A 12,196-nucleotide genomic window follows, 5' to 3' on the forward strand; every position below is an offset into this window, starting at 1 on the left:
GGTGCATATAATGCACCTAGGAACACTGTCGAACGTGATCTTTCTGGTAGTCCAGGTGTTAGGATTTGGGGAGGTATAATGTTGCTTGGGCGTAGTGACCCCTAGATCTTTGATCACGGCACACTCAGTGGTCAGCGTCATTGTGAGATTGTACTGTTTCACCATGTGCGTCTTTTCAGGTGTATATTCGCTCTGAGTTCATGTCTATGGATGGCAATATGCGACCGCATCGAGCAGTACAGTTGGAGGGGGGTGGGGGGGAGGGGCGAGAGAGAGAGAGAGAGCTCTTGGAACGAGAGGTCATTCGTCGCATGTACTGGGTTGTCTGTTTCCCCGACTTAAATTCTATCGAGCACGTGTGGGATGCGTTCGGGAGACGTATACACACGTTCACATGCGCCAACGACCATCCAGCAGTTGTCAAACGCGATGGTGGAAGAATGGATACCCCACCACAATAACTCCTTACCAACCTTCAGACCAGAACGGGAGCACGTTGCAGAGCATGCATTGCCGTCCGTAGTGATCTTATACTCTATTAAGAACCAGATCGACACCTTTTGTAATGTCGGTGAGACCATCACGAATGACAGTGACTGAAGTGTAATTTCTGTCTTTGAATAAAAGCATCATATCTGCTCGTGTCACTGCGTATTTCTTTCAGTTACCTTGTGTACTATACTGTAGCAGTTCTTTCTATGTATAGTCCTACTTTCATGTAGCTATGGTACATAGTAGTGACACATCATGGCAAAACTCACTTCAGTCCGTAAGTTTTGCACATCAGTAGTGTATTATCGTCAGTCGGAAGCGACCAGAACTAGTCAACATTAATATTATGACAATAAAGTGTTGCTTATCATTAAAAGTAATTGACTTCCGTGAGTCACTCTTTTTACTTTATTTCACTTTCTTGTTTTAAAGTTTAGCTGTGTGTTTGCGCTGGTTGACTGTAGTGACTTCTTTTGCTTCACTATATCAACTATATCAGCATCCATTATTTTTATTATTTACATGCTTAAAAGCATTTTTGTAGTCTTTTTGAACAGTAGCATCGAAATTAGAAGCGAAAAGCGCCGGCGCCGCAAATGTCAGCCAAAATCTCTTCGGAACAGCGATCAGACCCAACTACGGTGTGAAATAAGCAAAACGCGCTCCGAAAGTAGATATGGCATTTTCTTACATCTGTTTGCGGGAAAACAACCCGTTGGTGATCGCGTAAATTGTAAGGATATGTTGTCTGGTCAAAGCAGTGACTGTAATGCCTGTGGCAGTGTTTCGCCTACTCTTTGAAATTTTCGATACAGTGCTATCTATTGTGTAAAATCGTAAGCGAATGCGCAGCGAGAAATTGACAGGAGGTAGTTGTGCATAAAAAAAAGAAATGTTCGTAGACGCGAAGTAAGTTTTGAAAACTGGCTTGTTATGTAACAACCAAACATTGCCACTGAAATGCGTAGAACGGTAATTGTCACCATATGTGCTGCAGCATGACGTTAATTTCGTAGATATGTTTAAGTCAGTGTGTAGTGATACAGGGTAAAAGCAGAAGACGGACTTCTAATGACTGAAAATCTGTGATATCACTCTGTAACATTTCGCTAGTGGAATGACAGCGTTACGCAGCGTTCCTGTACATACAGTAGTTAGTGAAAGGTGTCGTTGACAATACGGTTGCTAAAATACTTCTAGTCAAAATGATGGACATGGAGCAAGAAACAGTTTACGGGACCCACGAGGATTCCCATGTAGTGATGTCTGAGAAGGTGCAATCACTAGCTGGAAGCATTTACCAAGAATTCGAGAAAATGATAAGTAAATATGATGAAGACGTTGTGAAGGATCTTATGCCATTGGTTGTAAATGTACTAGAGTGTTTGGATCTGTCGTATACAGAAAATCAGGAACATGAGGTGGAATTAGAGCTGCTAAGAGAAGATAATGAACAATTAGTTACACAGTACGAACGGGAAAAACAGCTAAGAAAGAGTTCTGAACAGGTAAGCCACTTAGAACAATAATTTCATCGTGAGAATTAGTAGTGTATAATATTACCTTTTACGTAATTACCATCATCCTAATAATTATGCTGTACCTACTTTTTATTCAGAAACTTTTGGAACTTGAAGATGCTGGTGAAGATGAAAGAAAGGATCTTCATAGCAAGATTGAAAGTCTAGAATCGATAGTTCGTATGTTGGAACTGAAAGCAAAGAATTCTTCAGATCATGGTAGTGTGTCTTGAATATTGTTGTTTATTTTTCTTTGAATGTTTTAGCATATTATTTAACCCAATGTATTGGTAATTAGTTTGCGTTACAAGAAGCAGCATATTCTAGGATTTTTTAGTGTGAGGAAGTTTAGAAGCTCAAGTAGCATAAGTATTTCACAAAATGAACAACAGCCATTCCCTTTAAGAGGAATGACACCGTTGTTATAAGAACAATGCAATCATTGCTTTCACTAGTTTCTTTGATTTCATATCCATGTGCTAGGATTTTGTTAGCTGTGAATGTATACTTGTAACGTACATGTTCTGTGCCAGAGTATGTTAAAAAACTTGTTTGATTTGTTGAAACAGTGGCACGTCTTGAGGAAAAGGAGCAGGAACAGAAACGTGAATTTGCCAAACTGCATGAACGTTACACTGAACTTTTTAAAACTCATATGGATTATATGGAGCGCACAAAGATGTTGATGGGAAGTGCAGAACGTTTGGAAGGTGCTGTTCGAGGAGGCAGGCCTTCTATGACACTGGGCCCTCTTACCAGGTGGGGGCAGCAATTGTTCCTGCAGTGTTAAATTAATAAAATCATTGTATATAATAGAGCACAAATCTTTAATGAATTTGGAACGCAGGTCAGCAGGCCCAACATCATTTGGTTTTGCATCACTGGAGCAAGGTCCACGTTCTGTTGGTAGCCCAGGAGATTACATCATACCAGTTTCTCCACCTGACAGTAATCATTCAAACACAAGTCTTCGAAATGAATTACAGGTAAATTATTTTATCTTGAATATATTAAATCTGTGATGTTAACAAGTGCAAAACTTTTATTTGGTAAAAAAGAAAAGAATAGGATTTATTCAAATTTGAAGATGTTAATAGGTGATCAATGTTGTCACATAATGTACATGAATTTCTGTGAGTTATTTTAATGGGATATCTTTAAATAACACTTCATTCAAGTGGAGCTAGTACAAAAAATTCATGTAGTGAATCCGCACTGGGTATATTATATTACATTTTTACATTGAATGACATTTTTTACTTAATGCATTTCAGGCTATTAAATCCTATTATTGAATACAATTTGGCATTAAAAATCCAGGTCATTTCTTAAAATGGTCATGAAATTCTTGAATTGTTTTAATAAGAATTGCTTATGTGCTTTTGAATTTACTCTGACAGTGAAAGGGAACTTTGGAGAGTTGCCTAAAGGTGACATGACCAAGAAGTTTCTAATTATTATGTTCTGCACTGACTGTTGCAGCTGCTCCCCTCATATTTTTTCATTTCAATTCTCTGCAGTGACCATCCGCTGTGACCACTATCCACACACTTTCATCTGCATTGTGACTTAGCAGATGACATTCATCTGCTTTCCCTTTGTGTGGTATCAGTATTTGATTTGATGCCTCCTTAAACACCAAACAATTAAGTTCTCTTGGTTATGGAAGTGTACCCGCCATACGAGCATCAACAATTTTCCAGTGCTCAAATTCTCTTAGCTCTGTCATAATATAGTCATAACGACACTGAATGTTGTTCTGATCAAAAATGGTACTTGCATTGTACTGAAGACGTTACGCAGGTGCTGATGGTGGTCAGATACAACAGTGCGATCTGTAGGCTTGACTAGCATCTGCATTTATATTCAAGCATGCTTTTCTTGTGGCGTTTCCATATTTTTGTCCAAACTCTGTATGTATACAGTAACAAGAGACCAGGTTCCAAGAACAAAGCCTTGCACTACACCATTTGTAATTGGTAGTCAGTCTAATTTTTGGATGTTTACATACATTACCTTTCTCTTTTAAGTGAGCTTTCAACATGTGGAGTATGTTCTGTTCTTTAGCAATAAACCTTTTGATATTGATGCTGTGGGGGACACAGCATCGAAAGATTTTCTCGGTCCAAAGTGCGACACTGTTTATTGTTTTATTCTTAAAGGAAATATATACTTTGATACAAGGCTTCCTAATGTTGGGATTACAGAAGTGTCCAATTCCACGTCTGCTTTGATTCATGACATTATCAGTATGGCAGAAATGGCTATTCTAAGCATCTCCAGTATGGCACCTATGACGTCACTACGTAGACATGACAACAAACACAAAAATACATATAAATAATACAATAACATCTCCATCCAAAAATATAATCAAACTAATGGCACAACTGCGGGAAATTGGGGGTTGTAGGGTGAGGGACAAGCTAAATGTATAAAACAAAAAAAATTCACCACGATCCCAAAGCACACGAAATGATGACAAAAAAGTGTTAAAACACGAACAAAATCTACATGAAGTGTATTGGATGCTGCTAGTGTTTTATTTATTGATGCAGTTATTGGTTTTGCTCACAACGAGTATGTGTAGAGCTAGCAAAAATTTCTCTTGAGCCAAGTGAATACATATGTGACAATGCCAACAAAAATGACAGGACCTTCAGTAGTTTTCAGTTTCCAGGTGCCAGCTGTTTCTAACATGCATTTAATAGTCTGTTGCGAATGAACACATCCTCAGTATTAAATACCTCAGACCAATGTGCTAGAATAATGGGTGTGAAGTGTGACACTTTGTAGCCAAATGATCTTGGGAGAAATGTGGATTCTGGAAACAGTTTTACATAGTGCATATGAGAAGTTATTGCTGTAGTAATGCCCACTTTTTTCAGTTGTTTGAAGACATTTTTGTCACTGTATGTCACATTTGGAATAAGATCCTTTTATCTGACTCCTACAGACAAGTTTCCATTTTATCCTTATGATCATGCTAGTAACAATTTGACAGTAAGCTCCAACAGGATATTTTTTGTTGTATGCAACATCACCCTCAAACTTATTGTTCTGCTGTCAGTAGTTTCCAGAGGCAATTAATGTTTATTTTTCGGATGTTACATAAGGCCATGTCAGCCAAATTTTTTCAGTATTTTAGCTGTGTTGTGATTAACTTAAACATGACATTGCTAGAATGCATAGAATGAAACGAAAACAATTTATAAAAGTACTGTGTCTATTGAATTGTCTCTTCAAGTAAACTCCAGTTGTTGATATAAACTCACCATTTAATCTCTCTCAGCTTTCCTTTCAATCTGAATAAGCCACATCTTAAGTTCATATTACAAAATCATAAATCTTGTTCTAGTCCCACTTTTTTAGATTGCACATCACCGTGGATGGTGGGGTCACAAACACAAGATCCCATTCCTTCCATATATAGTTGCCAAGCCTTACAAAATACAGCTAACAGACCACGAAGAATGGTATTGGACTGTCAGTGAAGTATGGCTATGTCCGATTTTGATGAGACCAGTTGTTACTGTCCATCAGTGGTCTGGGAAAGTTACTCAGGACCATAAATCTAATTGTCTGCCTGCAGTTGATGCAGGAGGATGCACTGTGTGTCAAACAGTTCCAAACTGGTTTGCCATTTTGTGTTGCATATTGTGCAACAATGTAAAACAAAGCCCCTTCTATACTTTATTCCTGAATCAAAATCCACTACATCCACATGTTTATAGAGATGTATTACTTTTTTACCTAATCAAAATTCCTATATGTTGTTTCCCTGGGCCTGCAGAAATTAGTTTTTATTTCAAAAGTTGTTTAATTCAGTATTTCAGAAAACCTGTGGCCCACTTTGTCATCTTGTATCCACTATCATGATACAGGACTAAACATGTGACATGTTAGACTCAGTTGCACTTAGCTGAAGGGAAACAACAGGCCCCAATGCACAGACGAGGTCGGTAGGCTGCAAGAGCTGCACCGGAACTCTCGCAGCCTGCCAACCTCGTCTGCGCAGAGGGGCCTGCTGTATCCCTTCAGCTAAGTAATGTAGATTTATGACTGGGAACTACTGTGCTATAGTTTTATACCTGACATGGCCATAGTTTGGCATGCAATTGTGGTGTCACCGCCAGACACCACACTTGCTAGGTGGTAGCCTATAAATCAGCCGCGGTCCGGTGGTATACGTCAAACCCGCATGTTGCCACTATAAGTGATTGCAGACCGAGCGCCGCCACACGGCAGGTCTAGAGAGACATCCTAGCACGCGCCCCAGTTGTACAGCAGACTTTGCTACTAGGGATGGTTCACTGACAAAATACGCTCTCATTTGCCGAGACGATAGTTAGCATAACCTTCAGCTACGTCATTTGCTACGACCTAGCAAGGTGCCATTATCAGTTGCTATTGATACTGTGAATCATGTAATGTCAAGAGCAACGTTCGTCATTAATGGATTAAAGTTAAGTATTCCACCAGCTACATCCGTTGTTTCTAAATTCTAATTTCCTTGTCCTGTTCCAGACCTCACGTCAGCCTGTGTGAGCTAAATCGCGTGCCTTTTGGCCTCCTCTAGTAACACGGTGTTGGCTCTCCTGCCAACCACAACAGCAATATTTTAGTGTCAGTATCTTCTGAAGAAGGCAAAATTATTTTGACTGAAATCTAGGTAAAGATTGGTTTCTATTTGCAACTGAGGCTGACGTGTTATATGTTAAATTATCATAGTTGCTGAAGGGGCTGCACAATGTTAAAAATTAGGTTCATGACAATTAATCACACACAGCTTCTGGTACTGGACGAGCACTATTGAAAATTGATGAAAATGTTAAACAGTGCCCTCTTTTGGCACAGTTTTCTTTGTATTTTCATTGGCAAAAACCTGATTGGCTCATACAATATATCAAAGATAAAGTTAAAACTGTTATCACCCTGAACACAGAAGTGTCTGAACTAAGTTTAAGTTTCTGATGCCATTTTTGATCACTGGTACTAGCATTTCTAACTGATCTTGTAGTGTTGAACCCCCAATAACTATGCTTTCTTTTGCACCTTGATCTCTGTATGGGAAAAACTTTGATGTAATATTAATCTTGTAACCTCTGGATGTTATGGTGGCTTCTGAAAACCCTGACTCACTCATTTATCATCAGCTTCTACTGTATTTTTCAATCACGTTCCATACCCATTATTACTATTGGTTTATGTCCCAGTTTTCCAGTTATAGTTTACCATTGTATAAACAGTAACTATTCTGCATCTATATCCACGTCCATACTCCGCAAGCCACCTGAAATTGTGTGACGGAGGGTACCTTGAGTACTTCTATCAGTTCTCCCTTCTATTTCAGTCTCGTATTGTTCGTGGAAGGAAAGATTGTTGGTATGCTTGTGTGTGGGCTCTAATTTCTCTGATTTTATACACGTGGTCTCTTTGCGAGATGTACGTAGGAGGGAGCAATACACTACTTGACTTTTCGGTGAAGGTATGTTCTTGAAACTTAAAAAAAAAAGCCCGTAACGAGCTACTGAGCCTCTCTCTAGCAGAGTCTTCCACTGGAGTTTATCATCTCTGTAATGCTTTCACGATTACTATATGATCCTGTAACAAAGTGCACTGCTCTCCGTTGGATCTCCTCTCTCTCTTCTATAAACCCTATCTGATACGGATCCCACAACGGTGAGCAGTATTCCAGCAGTGGGTGAACAAGTGTACTTTAACCTACTTCCTTTGTTTTCGGACTGCATTTCCTTAGGATTCTTCCAGTGAATTTGTCTGGTATCTGCTTTACCGACGATTAATTTTGTATGGTCATTCCATTTTAAATCACTCCTAATGCCTACTCCCAGATAATTTATGGAATTACCTGCTTCCAGTTGCTGACCTACCGTATAGTAGCCAAATGATAAAGGATCTTTCTTTCCATGTATTCGCAGCACATTGCCCTTGTCTACATTGAGATTCAATTGCCATACCCTGCACCATACGTCAATTTGTTGCAGATCCTCCTGCATTTCAGTATAATTTTCCATTGTTACAACCTCTCAATATACTGCAGCATCATCTGCAAAAAGCCTCAGTGAACTTCCGATATTATCCACAAGGTCATTTATATGTATTGTGAATAGCAACGGTCCTACGACACTGCCCTGCGGCACACCTGAAATCAGTCTTACTTCGGAAGACTTCTCTCCATTGAGAATGACATGCTGCGTTCTGTTATCTAGGAACTCTTCAATCCAGTCACACAATTGGTCTAATAGTCCATATGCTGTTACTTTGTTCATTAAATGACTGTGGGGAAACTGTATCAAACGCCTTGCGGAAGCCAAGAAACAGGTCATCTACCTGAGAACCTATGTCTATGGCCCTCTTGAGTCTTGTGGACGAATAGTGCGAGCTGGATTTCACATGATCGTCTTTTTCAAAACCCATGCTGATTCTTACAGAGTAGATTTCTAGTCTCCAGAAAAGTCATTATACTCGAACATAATACATGTTCCAGAATTGTACAACTGATAAACGTTAGAGATACAGGTCTATAGTTCTGCACATCTGTGTCCCTTCTTGAAAACGAGGATGACATGTGCCCTTTTCCAATCTTTTGGAAAGCTACTCTCTTCTAGAGACCTACGGTACACCGCTGCAAGAAGGGGGGCAAGTTCCTGCACATACTCTATGTAAAATCAAACTCGTATTCTGATCTCTAGACTTTTAAACCATAGTCACACTATTCTCATTAAAACCGTCACCAGCAGCAGTTCATGTTCTGCAGCAGCAAAGAGTAAGGGTATACCAGTTTGCTTCATCTTTTTGTGAAAGACTTCTCCTACATTATTTATCCTGGCTGCCATCTTGTCGACTGCTGCAACATGATAGTTACTCTTCATTGACCTGGTAATGATGTCTTGTGATATTAATAATTGGAGATGACAGTGAAGGTAAGTTATAAACATTTTTTATACTTTACATAATCCAAATGTTAACACTACTTGTTACTGCCCACTCAATCATTGCAATCCTTTTTGCCAAATCTCCTATGTTGTCTTTCACATTTTCTACCATTGCTACATTTAGTATTTTTTAGTTTTTGAAAATGATACATCAAATTGGTACATCCCCAAGATGGTAGCCAACTAATAAGCTTACCAATTTACAGATGATACGGTTTCAAAACAGTCATCAGATTCCAGAATGAGATTTTCACTCTGCAGCAGAGTGTGCACTGATATGAAACATTCTGGCAGATCAAAACTGTGTGCTGGATCGAGACTCGAACTCGGGACCTTTGCCTTTCACGGGCAAGTGCTCTATTAACTGAGCTACCCAAGCACGACTCATGCCTTGTCAACACAGCTTTACTTCTGTCTTAGGCATCTGATTATTGCGATAGAAGTCCTTACTTGATTGTAGGCTACATCTGGTTGAATATGAAATGACTTGCTGTTCACTGCAGTGTGGTGCCTGTTGATAACATTTCACAATATTATTCAGAAGTAATAGGTTTTCTAAAATGAATGTTTTTGTTTCAGTTAATGGTTCAAGTGAGCCCTAATTGTTGATACATACTCTCACTTCTTAATCTGTATTCCAGTTCTGCTTTTGGTCTAAGGCACATCACATTAGACCCAGTTTGTGATGGAAGAGACCCTCCATGCAACAGAAAAAAACTTGTATACAAAAGCTGTAAAACAAACAGGGCAGGTTCAAGAGCACTTTTCCACACAAGCGACTTATCATTTGGCCTCTCCCCCTTTTCCCTTTACTCCTGATGACTGGGGTGGAGATGGCCATTGAAAGCTCGAGAATGTTATTCGAACTGATGTAACTGGAAAAGTGAAGATTTTATTCAAATGTTGTTCTTAGGCATCCTTGGCGCCCCACTCATCTTGATATCCCGAGTGGCTGCTACCAGTTGTGAACATCCTGTACAGAAATTGTAGTTTGTGGTGCCTTGGGTGCCCCTCTCAGCTTGGTGCCTCAAGCTGCAGCTTGTGTCGCTTGGGCCTTAAACTGGCCCTGAAAACAAAGTGTAGTGCTATATATAGAAATATGCTAAATGAAAAATGTTTGGCTGTCAAAAGGATAATGTTTGAAGCCTAAGCAGCTTATATTATTGAAAGACCTCTGACAGAACCTCGAGAAATCATGATTGTGTGTTGTAACTATGAATGCCACCACAGTTACATGTCCAGCCAGCCGTGCATGACAAAGGAACTGAAACTCGTGGTAGTGAAGCAAAAGCAGAAAATCTGAACTCCCATTTTCAAATGTACTTTTGTTAAGGAAGGTCCAGGAGTGTTGCGACAGTTTAATTTTTGCACAGCTGTGAAGATGAAGATGAGTAATGAAGATATTACTGTCAGTCAAATTGAGAACAAGTGAAAACCCTGAAATTGAATGAGACCCCACAGCCAGATGGAATCCCTGGCAGATTCTGCATAGAATTCGCAGCTGAGGTGGCTCTTCCATTGAATGCGTATCCCTATTTTACGTGGTCATGTAATTGCTTTTATGAAAATCATTTTCAGTATGGTTTTTGGGGATGGAAGATGTTATAAGCATCTTCATATGTACCTTAGGTGTTATACACATATGACTCTTATTATATCCATTGTTAGTACCAATTGTAAATGATGATTCTTGATTTTTCAGGATACCCGAATAGTGCCACTTGAAGATGCACTCCCCAAAGGCAAAGAGACTTCTGAAAAAGGTCAGCTAACTGATGCTGTGTCTTTGGAACATCGTGGCACTGTTACAAGTATGAACTAACACACTGTAGTAGTGGTGATGTGTTTCTTGCTAACATGGCGACAGTATTGTAAATTGCATGAAATAGATACTTGGGTGTTATGGTCATTTGTTATGTTGATTTTATATTAAGACTTTTATGCAGTTACTGTAATCCCAGTGCATTTCTATCTTGAGCTACATTTTTCAACACCTGCTTCTTGGTAAATGAAGGAATTATGCAGTGCTAGACTTCAAATAATAAGGTCTGGGGTTTTTTTCCGACTGATTCAATGGATTTTTTTTTTCCTGTCTCATTATCTTATTCACCTCTGACAATGACTTGTTACTGTGAAACATGACAAGTTACATAAAGATGTGGAGTGTATATTTGACTGTGAGTGCCCATAAAACTGGCTGGGTAAGCCAGCATAAATATCGGAGGGCAGTGGCACACCACCTTCAAAAGGACCAGGACTGTTAAATCACAATGTTGTTCAAATTGGCATTTGAATTAATTGCAGCTTTCAACTTTTTAAAGTCAGATGGATAATCATCATCATATTCATATTACATTTCTTTATTCACACAACAGATTGCTTCTTTTTCCTAAACTATAGTCTAGGTAAGCATATGCAGTCAGATTGTAGCAATAAAACAGAAAATTTCAAAGTTTTTTTTCCCCTCAAATTTGTCAGCTGCTTTCAGAATGCAAGCCTAATTAAGTAAAGGTAATTTTCTTTATTTTATCAGTTTTTGATTGACTGTGCTACACTGTGCAATCTTCGTGGTTCAGCCACTTCACTGTGACGTACCCCACTATTACCACAATCAGAACCCTCTACAGTGGCACAGTACAGTAGTCATGTACAATTACATGTTAAAACAGTGGTTCTTTTGTTTTGCTGCAATATTAGTGAATATTTGTCAACCAAATATTGCACAAAACAAATTTCACCTTGTTCTTTCAATTGGGCCCTTGAAAGTACGGTTGGGGTAACCTTACATTAATAAAGCGAATTTCCTTCTGACGCGCGTGCCAGACGCTAAGGCTCAACTTACATCACTGGTTCAGAGTAAACTTGTAGTGCACATTATTGTGTATCATGTAAAATTAATGAGAAACATGACTGTATGAAAACCCTATTGAGTCAACAGTTATAATTTGTGAATTCTTTCTCCGGCAGTTGGACCCTCTATAAAATTGTTTAGATTTTGACTGGATCATTTCTTCGGTACACTTTGTTCATTGTATTGCAAGGTAGTATTTACTTTGTTTTCCTGGACTTACATTCTAAAATTCAAGAATATTTCATTTTGAAACAGCATATTTTTAAATACTTGAGTAAAGTGCAGCATTAAACACACAACATGGTACACTGAAACTAAGTGCCTGGGTGGGCCATGAATGTGGATTCCTTACTTTCTAAGATTGTGGTCTATTTTTT

The 12,196-nt window shown here is 38.9% G+C and overlaps 1 protein-coding gene across 27 annotated transcripts in view; it reads left to right on the forward strand.

Annotated features, from left to right (window-relative positions):
• Nucleotides 1–1,251: 1,251 nt before the first annotated feature.
• LOC126365838 (C-Jun-amino-terminal kinase-interacting protein 4) overlaps nt 1,252–12,196 on the forward strand; it is a 249,852-nt gene continuing 238,907 nt past the window's right edge. For 6 of the 27 annotated variants that reach the window (XM_050008553.1, XM_050008580.1, XM_050008607.1 and 3 more), the window contains exons 1-5: nt 1,255–2,000; nt 2,111–2,231; nt 2,582–2,771; nt 2,860–2,998; nt 10,671–10,731. In XM_050008553.1, coding sequence (XP_049864510.1) covers nt 1,698–2,000; nt 2,111–2,231; nt 2,582–2,771; nt 2,860–2,998; nt 10,671–10,731 — 814 coding nt within the window. In that variant the 5' untranslated portion in view covers nt 1,255–1,697. Of the gene's footprint in view, nt 2,001–2,110; nt 2,232–2,581; nt 2,772–2,859; nt 2,999–10,670; nt 10,780–12,196 lie in introns of all 27 variants that reach the window. The other 21 variants (XM_050008520.1, XM_050008669.1, XM_050008492.1 and 18 more) reach the window with 12 other exon arrangements.

Source organism: Schistocerca gregaria, chromosome 1, assembly GCF_023897955.1.
Source record: "Schistocerca gregaria isolate iqSchGreg1 chromosome 1, iqSchGreg1.2, whole genome shotgun sequence".
Classification (NCBI taxonomy): domain Eukaryota; kingdom Metazoa; phylum Arthropoda; class Insecta; order Orthoptera; family Acrididae; genus Schistocerca; species Schistocerca gregaria.